The 13706-nt window shown below is 42.5% G+C and overlaps 1 protein-coding gene across 8 annotated transcripts in view; it reads left to right on the plus strand.

Annotated features, from left to right (window-relative positions):
* Window positions 1-1995: 1995 nt before the first annotated feature.
* Window positions 1996-13706, plus strand: part of LOC127004058 (run domain Beclin-1-interacting and cysteine-rich domain-containing protein-like) — a 28138-nt gene continuing 16427 nt past the window's right edge. Inside the window, exons 1-4 of one of the 8 annotated variants that reach the window (XM_050871351.1) lie at window positions 1996-2121; window positions 10591-12168; window positions 12397-12613; window positions 13030-13116. In XM_050871351.1, coding sequence (XP_050727308.1) covers window positions 10846-12168; window positions 12397-12613; window positions 13030-13116 — 1627 coding nt within the window. In that variant the 5' untranslated portion in view covers window positions 1996-2121; window positions 10591-10845. Of the gene's footprint in view, window positions 2122-9379; window positions 9901-10590; window positions 12169-12396; window positions 12614-13029; window positions 13117-13706 lie in introns of those variants that run through there. The other 7 variants (XM_050871347.1, XM_050871344.1, XM_050871345.1 and 4 more) reach the window with 7 other exon arrangements.

Raw genomic sequence — 13706 nt, forward strand, 5'->3', positions numbered from 1 at the left:
TGCACAAAGGCAAGGAAGTCTTCCATATTTCCTCTTCGAAGGTCTGCACTGAAATTTACTTTCTGCTTGCATGTGAGGAGTGAAGTCACAAAAAAATTTTCCTAGGCCTTTAAATCTTGCTCTATAATATTCAATATACGATTCCGTAACTTAAATACTGAAAATAAATAAAGAAAATCCTGAGTTCCCCAGAAATGCAACAGAAAGGTACCATTTTTCGTTTTGACTCTTAGAAAGTGGACATTTTAGCAGATGGGGGGGGGGGTCGTCCGACACCCCCGGCCCCTCCTCCCCCTGGGTACGGCGTACTACGGCCCTGTACGAGTATATAGATTGTTAGATGAGTACGGGGCCCATAAGAGCGCGGGGCCCTGGGCACGTGCCCGTTGTGCCCTGGCCCTGCAGGAGAGTGAAAAATTACATCAGACACCGAAATTTTTTTAATCTTGCCTGAGCATCCCGTCCACCTCCGCATAGTAAAGCCCAAGGAACCTATAGAGGAGGAGTTTTTGAAAGTTGGGAGGACAGCGTCCAGAGTGGTCTAGCGGCGGCCGGCTTCGCTCCCCAGCTCTCTAGCTTTTTAGGGGCATCTTAAATATATTTTATGTTTTCTCAATTCATGGATATTTCAAATATTTTAGTTATTCTAATATTTTTGGGGGAGGGCCCGGGCTATCTGGCTCCCCACCCCTGTATCCGCGCCTGCATATGCCTACAGCCGACGACACATTCCGTATTATAGTTGCAGCACATTATAAGCGAGTCAGTTCTGTACCCACTATCCGCATACACTCGAGATTTTCGGGGAGGGCGGAGATTTTTTTGGGGGGGCCTGGGCCCCCTGGGCCCCCCCCTCCTGTATCCGCCCCTGATCATAAGCTGGGTAAGTTGGCTGCCAACTGCCCCGGGGCAGGATCGAACCCGGGCCCACGTACTAACCGCAGCACCATAATAACAACGACGACGACAACAATATTATTACAACGACTTGTACCCCTGGCACAGTGTGGTGTAGAACCACTCCTGAAAGCTGGACTTGACTCGTTTGCCTCTAGCAAGTTCCGTAGCACTCTTTGGAGACGACTGCTTGCTGTAGGTGCTGACTAAAAAACAGATACAAACTGTGGTCTTTATTCCTGGAGGCACTGCAACAACCATTACATAATAATCTTGTACTTTACTCCTGGTCTAGGCTGCGACACATCTCTCGCCTCCCTGCCTCCGTCTCACTCTGACCGCTCTTTTAACCCTGACTCTGACTAAGACGGGGATCCCCTTATCCCGTTTTGACGGCAACGCCGACTATTTTATTCCCTTCCTGATGACTTAAGCCTTTGCATCTGTGGTCCGAGGCCGTAAGGGGGTTGGATACTATGAGGTAAATGCTTCCCTCAGGTCACAAGCAGAGAAATGGCCTAGAAAACGGGATAGAGGGAGCCCCGCCTAACTAAACCTGCCCTGGTTTGCCCTTTATATATATTCGTATCCTCTTAAACTTCGCCGCAATAATGTGGAATACACTAAACTCATTAGATAATGAACGATTATGAAAGATTTTCAAGACCCAGTAAATTACAGTCGTATATCAATAATTCCAAGGTTAGCTTGCCAAGACCATTCATTCAGACTTGGATGACGAGTGTATCTCTACCCTAAAAAAAAAGAGAGAGAGAGAGAGAGAGAGAGAGAGAGAGAGAGAGAGAGAGAGAGAGAGAGAGAGAGTCGAATGCTCCCATGGTTCCGGAGCAGTCTGCTGAAGCCTGTTAGAATTTTAGTCGAAAAATTTATTTATTTTCACGATAATGATCACGTTTTCAGAATAGCTCGACAGAATTATTTTTCAGACGATATGTTATTATTCTACACACACTATCTAATCATTCTGAGTATAAGAAGGTAAGAAGGCGAAGTTGCATTTGGGGGATGACGAGAAGTAAACAAACCCTGAACAGAAAACGATCCGGGGACGTCACGAGGAGATAGGTGGTTGTGTGATTCATTTGGATTCGAGTCATCAGGACAGCACTTGTAGGCTTGCCGTGCTTGTCCGCGGCCACCATGGAGTGTCGTGGCAAAACAAGGGAAAGGAGTTCATCCGTCAGCAGGAAACAACAAGCCAAGGTAATTCTTAAGGAAAGGAAAAGCAGGAAGCTGTGGGGCCCGCCAACGCTGCCGTCTATGTGACCAGAGGGAGCCAGCGGAGGCCCGATTAAGACCTTGCTGTAGCTCACATGCTTAAACCTTTCGGGGCTCACATACCAACACTTGACAAGACTCTCGTAGAAGTTTTAGGTATATCCATGGGTAGTTTTATGAGCCCAGTGATAGTATGCCAAGGCTTCTGTATACCATGAACGTGAAAAACACTCTTGAGAAGCAGACTAATTTCCTTTGTAGCCTTGGGAAACATTTGTTGTGAGCCGATAGATGAGAGTGAGGGTGTTTTTTTTCCTTTACATCGTACCATGAACACCCCAACCATCACCTTTACCTTCGCCGGTGCTCCAGTTAAATGAAGGCAAGGATCGTGGAGCGCCTCGACCTCTTGCGCGTATTCTCCGACGCTTTCGACTCTCACACCAAATATTTCCAAAGGCCACAAAGGAGATTAGTTGGGTTGTCAAGAGTGTTTTTCACATTCATGGTGCAGAGGTCTTGCCACACTATCATTAGGCTCATAAAGCTACCCATGGAAATACTTTCACAATTCTATAAGAGCAATATCAGACGTGGGCTTGTGGGCCCCGAAATGTTTGAGAATACAGGCTTTGGTTTGACGTTGCAAATTTTTATCTCCACTCCTGTCAGACAGTTCGAGGTCCTGTCTTCCTCTGCCTCTTTTATCCTTCTCGACAAACAATCCTTTTCTAGCTCTCTCGATTTCAGAACATCTCCCAAGATTTTCAGCAGTTTTGTGACATTACGTTTATTTTGTTAATCTGCACCCAGCACACTGTCGGCAGATACTTTCGAATTATTTCACAGAGGAGAGAAGTGCACCAGTCTGGCTTTTGGGAATGAAAATATTTTGCTTCATAATGAACCTGATAACCACTTCAGTTGTGGTAGGTAATGTTTACCGTTCTTGGACGGACAAAACAATGCTTATCACCATATCATCGTACTGCTCTGACCACGAACTGAACGAACTTGATTAAACAATGCAACCTGAGCCAATTAGTAGTCTAGCACCCTCATGATAACTTGCCCCCTTTAAATAGTAGCCTAACTTCCTTAAAAATGCTTAGTCCCTCAACGTAAACTTAGCCCCTTTTAAGAATGGTAACCTAGCCCCCCAACGCTAAAGTGTACTTAATAACCTGTTACTACCTTATCATTACCGTTTTCATGCAAGGAGAAACTCGACTAACACATTCGGTAAATACTTCGGGTAGATTTACAGCAGCGTACCATTCCGCCATGAAGTACGAAACTTTTTTTATTCTTTCTGGTAAGGTCTGAAGTGTAATAAAAGATGTGATAACCGTTGCCGTCGGGAATTGGATGTTTTATTGATGGTTGGGACATAAAGGGAGGGGGAGGGTTAGGATACGCCAGAGAGAGAGAGAGAGAGAGAGAGAGAGAGAGAGAGAGTTACAATAAATCTTTTTTTTGCACACACCACACCCCTACGGTTCTTATATTACTTTTTCTCCCTGTGGTGATTGTTGTTTCCTTGCTCCTTTGGTACAGACTTGCCTTGCCAGCCTGCACGGTGCGGGAATAGTATCTCGTCTTCAATCACAGCGGAAATGACGTAGATTCAGTAGTGGTGCAGGTCCTTATCATGGTTCTTATCGGCATTATCACTAAGAGTCAACAACAGTTTCGTCATGCCGTTTCGGCTGTCAGTGTGTACAAAGATTATTTGTATTATTCTTTAGTTGTATGAACTATTGTTAAAAGGTGATATTTACACACATATACAGCCTAAAACACCTCAAAATGTATTATTCCATTATTGCCAGACCTAATCGATTGCTTCAAAGCCTCGTAGCAATAAAGAATAATACATTTATACAGTACATTCAGTACAAAACATTTAACTGAATACATTCATGATAGCTTATTCAAATCATACATATACGCTCAAAAAAACTTCATTCATAGCCCATTACATCTTCCTAAAACCTAATAAATGTATAATAATTGATACTTATTGTCGTCTAGCCTACGTGTTAAATTCAGTGTTATTTCGTTTGTTTCTCTCTTCGTTATTTTTGTAACTGTGATTGTAGTAATTCCTGTTAAATCCTCTTATCTAATCTTTTATTGCGGGTTTGTTATGTGGTGAAGAAACGTGATCGTCACATGAGGATAGTGTATGCCTCGTGTTCTTCCCGCATGCGTACAGACAAGGCTCATATCGCGGTCGTCATATGATCTAATTTTTCAAGCATCTTTGTATCGCTTGCGTCCTGTCGGTAATCAATCTTGTGTTCCATTATTCGTCATACTGGGGAAGTTTATCATTTACGTTTTTTTTTTTTTTTTCAAAGCCTTTTACGTGATGGTTATGATTATTGAAGAGAGCGATGTGTGTGTGTGTGTGTGTGTGTGTGTGTGTGTGTGTGTGGAATGAGTGTTAAGATTCAGTCAGGGTTTCGGAAAGAGTCGGAAGTAGAAAAATACCAAATCAAAAGTCATAGCCAGTAAGGGAAGGAGTGTTGAGATTCAGTAAGGATTTCGGAAGGATCGAGTGGGAAGGAGCTAGAAAGACCAAATTATAAATAAGCCATAAGAATGATTCTTAGGATTCATTAATTATGGGTTTTAGTAGGAGTGAGAAGTAAAGAAAGAACACATAAGTAGGCTAACGAGCTGCCCATCAGTTACGGAGTCAAATTGAGGCCTATAATTGCATGCCCTTAACTGCCCTGAATTTAACTCGATGTGTAGGACAATTAACTTGTTTCCCTTGCCTTAGTTTTCTTTCCCTCTCCATCCGGAAGGCTTGTTCATGATCACTATATATGGGTGTGAATTAGCAGCATAATCCATGTAGTTTCGTTTTAATCTTGTGACCTTGTAGCGAAACATTTACCGTACGCAGTTCATGTAGCTTGCCACTGTATCCTTATGTTTTATTTTCCTCGGTGCGACAGCTCTTATTGGTAGTTAAATGGTTAGACCGTATCCTTCTCTATAAATTTGTACCTACTATATGTTAATCCTTCAAACACGGATCTAACTGTGCCATACAATAAGCCACAGTTACATCAGTTAGCAAATACTGAGTGAAAGAAATCGAACTTGCATGACAACAAGATCACTCTAATACCAAATGATATTTCCACACCAATAAGTTACCTATGAAATGATATTTATTGTACATCGTACGGGGTGTGACCGACAGGCATTAACTTCATCCTCCCTTGTGGTATTATTTATTTATAACGATAATATATAAGTAAAACACGATACAGGAGAAATACGCGTTTAGACAACGGAGAGGATTGGCAGCTCGGCCTTGTGTTTACGTCAGTGTTGCCAAACTAGCGCGAAATAAGCTACTTATAGCATATTGACATCACAAACCACGTAAATTTCGTATTTTGCGCATAGCTGGTTTTTCAGTACATTTTGTTCAATTGGGTGCATGATCTAGCGCATTTCTGAAAATCCATGGTTATAGGTAAGGTGTGTGGTATGTCTGTGTGTGTGTGATGGGTCAGCAGGACAGCAGCACAGATGTCAAGGCCAAGTTCAAGGCCGCACCCAGTACCCAGTCCCCGAGACCTAGGGATTGGCGAGTGAGGAAAAAGTATATACATGTCCTGTCACACCCCGATCGATTTCATATCTTTCCCATATATAACCATGCAGTCAGCCCCTCACACCCACATCACAGCGAAGGATTCCTTAATTAAACCTTCTGGAAAGGAATAAGTGGGCAAAAACGAATCATGGAGGTGGAAAGCACAGGTAAGAAAAAAAAGGTTCGCGGCGATGAATGACAAGAATGTGGGTGTGGGTGGGTATCGTATATACAGTGGCACTGAGATCAGGGCCTCACCCAGTCCCCAGTGCCTAAAAATTAGCGAGTGAATTAAAGGAAATTTAATTAAACCTTCGAGAAAAGAATATAAATAAGAACTTAAGAACATAAGAACATAAGAACGCAGGAGTCTGCAAGAGGCCGGCAGGCCTGTACGAGGCAGCTCCTTTGACCCTAAGCTCCCGTGTATCTAACCCCACCTAATATCGCTGTCCATGAATTTATCTAGTCTATTTTTGAATGTGACAATTGTATTGGCACTCACCACATGACTGCTAAGCCTATTCCACTCATCCACCACCCTGTTAGTAAACCAATTTTTGCCTATGTCCCTGTTGAATCTGAATTTATCCAGTTTAAACCCGTTACTTCGTGTCCTACCCGGTTCTCTTACCAACAAAACCTTATGAATGTCTCCCTTATTAAAGCCCTTCATCCATTTATAAACCTCGATCATGTCTCCACGCACCCTTCGCCTTTCTAGAGAATGCAAGTTTAACTGTTTGAGTCTTTCCTCGTATGGCAAGTTTCTCAACCCCTGAATCATCTTAGTCATCCTCCTCTGCACCGATTCTAACATTTTGATATCCATTCTATAGTAGGGTGACCAGAACTGAACCGCATAGTCAAGATGAGGTCTAACTAATGCTAAATATAGTTTGAGGAAGACTTCGGGGCTTCTGTTGCTTACGCTCCTTGAAATAAATCCCAGTACCCTATTAGCTCGATTTCTAGCTTGAATGCATTGTGCCCTTGGACGGAGATCAGAGCTCACTAAGACCCTAAATCCTCTCGCACCCAGACCTACTTATGAGAGTGTCATTTAAGCAATAGTTATGTGAGGGTTGTTCCTACCTACACTCAGAATACTGCACTTCCCTACATTGAACTCCATCTGCCATTTATCCGCCCAGTCATATAATCTGTTGAGTTCACCTTGGAGAATACTAGCGTCCTGATCCGACTCAATTACTCTACCGATCTTGGTATCATCTGCAAATTTACTAACATCACTACTAATTCCTGTGTCTAAGTCATTGATATAAATAATAAACAAAAGTGGACCTAATACCGAACCTTGTGGGACCCACTCGTAACACATCCCCAGTCAGATCTTTTACCATTGATTTGCACTCTGTGCTTCCTATTGCTAAGCCACGCCTTGACCCAGTTCAAAACTTTACCCTCTACTCCGTGAGCCTGTAATTTAAGCAACAGTCGTTGGTGAGGAACTTTGTCAAACGCTTTACTAAAATCAAGATAGATTACATCATAATTTTCATCTCTGTCAACCGCCTCAAATACTTTATTGTAGAAGGACAAGAGATTGGTGAGGCATGACCTACCTTTTGTGAACCCATGCTGCGAGTCGTGAATTAAGCTATGTTTCTCTAAATGCTCCTGAATGTTCCTGGCTATTATGGACTCCAGCATCTTCCCTATAACCGATGTTAAGCTAATTGGGCGATAGTTTGAAGCAACTGACCTGTCCCCTTTTTAAAATCGGCGTCACATTAACAACTTTCCATAGGCTCGGCACATAGCCAGTATTTACCGACATCTTAAAGATGTCGGTTAGTGGGTCACTGATTATATCACCTAGCTCCTTTAATACCCTCGGAAATATCCCGTCAGGACCTGGCGACTTGTTCTTCTTAAGCTTATCTATCTCATCCTGAACTACTTGCCTGGTAATGATTATATCCCTCAATTTATCGCCATCCCCGCCCTCGTACACCTGAACTCTTTCCGGTATAGTCGTTCGATCCTCCTGTGTGAATACTGAAAGGAAGTAGTCGTTCAACAATGTGCTCATATTTTCGTAATTTTCTACTAGCTCCCCTGTGTTTGATTTCAGCGGTCCAATTTTCTCCCGTGTTTTTGTTCTATACATCTGAAAGAAGCCCTTAGGATTACTTTTCGCCTCATTTGCTACTTTGATCTCATAGTTCTTTTTTGCTATCCTGGTGTTTTTCTTAACTAATCTAGATAGTTCGACGTACCGGCCCCTGAGATGTGTTTCCCCATTCTTTATTTTCTGATAAATTCCCTTCTTTAACCCAATCTCGTGCAATGAATCATGAAGGCTGAGAGTATAGCTATATAAGGAAAAAAATAAAAGGAAAAAAGATTCCCGGCAATGAATAACAAGTGTGTGTGTGTGTGTGTGTGTGTGTGTAATTCACCACCACGGCCTGATGATCACGAGCTGGACTCGCATGCAATCGCCAGCATGGAAGTATCATGAGCAAACTCATGCTCATCATAGTCTATCTCCGGATACTACCAGGACCTCACACACCACACACCTCATCCCCTTGCTCAAGGGGGGACAGTAACCACTCCTAGTCTACGGAAATAATCCGGCCTGAGCATGACTCGAACTGCCGCCTGTCAGGCCGTGAAGCCTTGCAGCGCAGCGCTCTAAACGATTGAGCTACCGGAGCGGTGTGTGTGTGTGTGTGTGTGTGTGTGTGTGTGTGTGTGTCCTCCTCCTCCTTCCCTTCTTCCATCCCAGGTTCGATCTCCTTACTCTCCCCTTCCCCTGCCTCACCCTTCCTTCTTTTCATCTACTCTCTCTGTTTTTCCCTCCTTTGTCATCCTTTCCTTCGATCCATCCCAAAGCCATCATTTCCGATCTCACCCCTTGCCCTTGCCCCACCCTTCCTTTCTTCCAGCTCAGTCACTTTCTTATCTCTTTCATCCACTTACCTTTCTAACCCCTCCATCTTTTTCCTTTTTTTTCCATCTTCATCCAATTTATTTTTATTGTTTTCGCCTGATCCTTATAACATCCCAGTTGCCTTTTTTTTTTTTCTTTTTTTTTTTACTCCATCCTTTTCCTTAAAATCATGAATGTTTCTTGCACAGACCACCTCGATCCTCCTCCAGTCTATTCCATACCTCAATGCTTCTATATGGGAAGCTAAACTTTTTTTTTACATCTCTCCTGCACGTGGTCGCCCTCAACTTCTTTCCATGTCCTCTTAAGTTTCTCTCGTTCGACACACACACACAGGTCCTCTCTGTCCAAATGCTCCACTCGGTTCGCCACCCTGTACACCGCCTATCAGATCTCCTCTTTCTCTTCTCTCCAAGGTTGTGAGTGTGTGTATGTGTGTGTGTGTGTGTGTGTGTGTGTGTGTGTGTGTGTATCCTCGAATGGCTTATTATTATTGTTGTTATTAATATTAGTATTTATATTGGTATAGCAGCACTAGAAGCAGTGGCATTATCATTATGATGTAAAAGTAATAATGCTAAATACTATTATAATAACCATTATCGAGCTGCTATTACAATAATCAAAAGAGGGGAGGAGACGAAAACTTTCCTAGTGCATTTCTAGTGCATTCCACGCATCAGTCTAGCATTTTTACGTGCGACGCATTTGGCAACGCTGCTCGGCCGTGTTTACGTCAGTGTGTCGCGCTGCCTCGCCTTGTATACCCGTGTCGCGCTGACGTAAGGCGTCATGTGAGCCGCCGCCCCGCCTCTATTTCCGTTGCCGCACAGGGTAAAGGTCACTACAGGGCCTCGGCCATCACCTCGACACCTGCAGAGGGGGGCGAGTGAGTGCCAGTACCTGTGGGAGTGCCCCGTGCCTGGCTGTGAGGGAAGGACAGTGCTCGGGAGTTTGTCTCTTTGCAACGGGTCTGTTTTCCGTCACTGCCTCCAGTAATTTGACATTTCCGCTGCTCGCTGTGTGCGTCGCTTGGCACACACCCGGGCTGGCGGAGTGTGGAGGAACTCTTCCTGGCCACCCGTGGGCCTCGGGGCGTGCTGTGTCGGCCTGCCTGGTGTCCGGTGCGGGGTGAGTCAGGCCCAGCACGCAGCCAGGCCTTGGCGAGGACAGGCCGTACAGGGGAGGAAAGAGACACCACTGTACTGTACATAGTTTGGTATTTATTTCTTTTATTGCTGCTTTCTATTTTTGTTTTTATTTTGTTCCTTTACATGATAGTTTTTAGTTTGAGTGTTGTGCACATGAAGAATAACCATAGTATGCCCAGTGACCAATGCAATAAAAAGTGGAAATTTAGGAGGAGGCAGAGCTCTTCTGTTAGGAGGTTTGATATAGAATCACATCTCTTTCAGTACTCCTGATAGATTTTAGCTGTGGTAAATTGCGGGTTCGGTTCCATGGGCCTGAGACTTTGGTGACCTCGTTTCCAACTTAGCCTCCTTATGGGTAATATGAATTTCCCCAATGTGTATTTCACTATTGTGTGTGGTTGGCACAATGCTGTAGTGTCAGTGGAGGGACTATTTAGCTTGAGAAACACTTTTCTGTTTATGCTGCAGCTGTCCCCAAGAGTCATAAGTGATGAAACAAGCAGGTCATGTTGACAAGAAGAGGTTTCAGCGACACCTCTGGTCAGTGACGGAATGTAGCCTGTGTCATCTCATTTTAAAGCGAAATTGATTTGGTGAAAAAACAGTAAAGTAAGGTCATGTTCTGCATATATATATATATATATATTTATATATATATATATATATATATATATATATTTATATATATATATATATATATATATATATATAATGTGTGTGTTAATCAATTAATTATTTAATTTTTTCATTTTCAGGTTTATCTGATTATTAGGTTCCTCCACATCAACCAAAATTAATAGAAAATGGAAGTTTCAGTATATTGAGGTTCTCCAAGGGCTGCTGCTGCTGCTTATTGTGGCGTACAGCAGCAGTCCAAGGAGTAGCAGCCTGTACTCACCACTGAAACCACGGATAAAGTAATGCTTATTTTTTATTACCTTTGAAAGAAAAATGAGACTTATGAGCAAATTGATGAAGTGAAGCCCAACATTCAGTCCTTATTCAAAGTTATGGAGGCTTCCAACTCCCAGAAAGACTCAAGTGCAAGTAAATGTGTGGTGGAAGATGCAGGATCTGTGCAGTTTAGTGATAGTGGTACAGACAAATCTCATAGTGTAAGTGAAAATATAAAGATTATAAGTTCATGTGGAGGATGCAGTGCGAACGATATTCCAATGTCCCGGGAAAGCCCAGATGGCAGTTCAGACAGTTGTGAGTGGCCAACCACAAGCCCTACAGACCATTCATCAATTGTTAGAACAGATGGGTCCTCCCAATCTAAAATTCAAGATAAGGATAGAGGCAATATTACTGGAGCAAGACCAAAAGAAATTTATATGGTTCAGAAGCTGAAAAATGAGTCATCTGATTTAAGTGATGACAACAGTTTACCATATAAATGTACATCTCCTAGCTTGTTAGAGGTGAATTATGAAAGGGAAGGTGATGACAGTAATAGCCACTGTTCTCCCTTGAGCAGTCACAGAATACAGAGTGCAACATGCCTCCCCAGTGATGGCAGGCTTATGCCCACTGTTACCGATAGTGACCAGGACAGTGAACATGCAGTTGAAGAAACTCACCCACAGGCCCGGAGGAGAAGACGACTACGTTCACTGGAGCAGCCAGTACAACTGTCCCATAAGGCATTACTTAGAGGTGTTTTAAAGCAGAACTCTACCCACCACATAAGAAGAGAAAATTGCAAATGCGACTCTAACAAGCATTGTAAATCTTGTGTGAGAACTAAGTATTACAGTCACAAATCAGAGGCAAGTGAAATTGGAGATACGTCACAGGAGTTTGCCACAGATCCTGCTGCAGTGCCTTGCAGTAGCTCCAAGAAACATGATGGCCACCTACATGTATCAGCACCTGTGCCTGTCACCCCTTCTGATGAAGGTGCAGGTGGCATAGCTTGTAGTGCACCAATTAGCAGTATTAAGCAACACTCAGCACCTGGCAAGCACACAAAGAAAAAATCTCATAGTCGTTCAAGATCTGATGGGGCCCAAGAAATAGTGAGCAAACTGCAGTTCACTCATTCAAGTACAGATCCAAACCTTGAGAATGCCAGAAGCTTCCCAAGACTGGATGTGACTAAAGAACAAGGTGGCAGGAACATAACTATTCCAGAGAGAAAGCGGTTCATGGAAGACGGTGGCCACAGCATAACACCTGCTGCGGACAATGGCTTCTTCCCACGTCCTCAGCCCGGCCAGAGTCTGATTGAGTTTCTCTCTTCAAAGGAGTTCCATAAGCAAAATGCTGCTCTGGACAAGGAAAATGCACACTTCAATATTTCTGAGGCAGTAATTGCTGCCTTAACTCAGGTGAGTTTTTTGTTAATTAACATTTTCAAATGAACAATAATAAGTGTAATAACTGGTAGCTTTTGAAGAAATTGCTCTTGAAATATTTCATCTGAAGTAAGAATTGTGTTAGGGTATATAATTTTAGGAGGATGGACAGAGTTAAAAGAGCCATAGGGTTATTAATGGAAAAAATTCTAGCCTTAGCCTTTTCTGATTCCATATTTTACCATTTATTTTGTATTTTAGATGCAGTTTGATGCATGGCATCAAAAATTTTGCTCAAATTCCGGGGCAACAGAAGATAGTGATGAGGAAATACGCAACCTTCAAGCTCAAATTGATGAGAAAAGAAGACAAAAATTGTCCGGTGCTGTTGTGCCAACACCGCTTGCTGCAGAAGCTTCACTAACAGCAGATGAAGCCACTACTGCCTGGGTTTGTGCCTCTCCTCCTAACCCAGAAAGTAAGTTATCAACTTGTTAAATCTTAATGCTAAAAGATCTGTAATTATCAGTTCTATTTTGTGTCCACAATCACAGTTTAATATGCTTCCTTGGCCTTGAGTTAGGCCAGCCTTTATTTTTCTATCATCTTTTTTTCATCCACTTGCACCCACTCCCCACCCACAGGCCACAGACTCCTTCCATCATGCTTTGTCCTTCCTGCCACCCATCCAGTTCACTGTCACTTGATTGCCATGAGTGCCACCTAACAAGGTTGTGGCTCTTTACATTGGTTAAAGTTGGTACAGCCATATTGATACCAACTACATGTACCAGTACTTGATATGAAGAGATAGCTAATATAAAACCCTCATTGCAACAAACTCAATAAGTTATATAAGTTTGGGAATTTTTACATGTTCTACATCTTTTGCAGGTACAACTGATTACAGTGTGAATGAGTCCCCACCAAGCTCATGTTACAACAATGAATCAGATTTTGACTCAGATGAAGACTGGGAAGGTGAGCATGACTCATTCAGCATCTTCAGATTGACTGTCATCTTAGCCCTAACTTTTTTTCATGTACTTGAAAGAAAAAAAAATGCAGTATTATTCTTAAAAAAATTTATGCCAGTTCTTGCATCACCTACATTTGTTTTTCAGTTAACAATAAATTACCACTGAATTTATTAAATTCATGTGGAGACTGAAGGGATAAGATTCATGACATTTAGCCACTAAGCAGCAAATACAGTGTATGTTAGATTATATATTTAAAACAGAATGGGCTGTTATATGGACAAAAAAAAAGTTTTGTATTATTAAGTAATACTGAAGGATTTGGAAGAGTGGGAAGTACAAAAATGGAAGGTTAAGTTTAGGACTATACAGAATTTAATATGAAGAGATTTCAAGACAAGCACACACCCACACTGTCCTCCATCCACTATCACCAAAGCCCTTCCCATAGCTTGAACAGGCATGGTAATTGAAGGCAGGCGGTGTATTACAACAACTGGCTGCTTGTACAGTTTCATTTTTTCATTTTCATAATTTTTCCATGATGAGATTGGGGAAATTGTATTACCTTCATTGTATTGATACATAATC

Source organism: Eriocheir sinensis, chromosome 27 (assembly GCF_024679095.1).
Source record: "Eriocheir sinensis breed Jianghai 21 chromosome 27, ASM2467909v1, whole genome shotgun sequence".
Taxonomy (NCBI): domain Eukaryota; kingdom Metazoa; phylum Arthropoda; class Malacostraca; order Decapoda; family Varunidae; genus Eriocheir; species Eriocheir sinensis.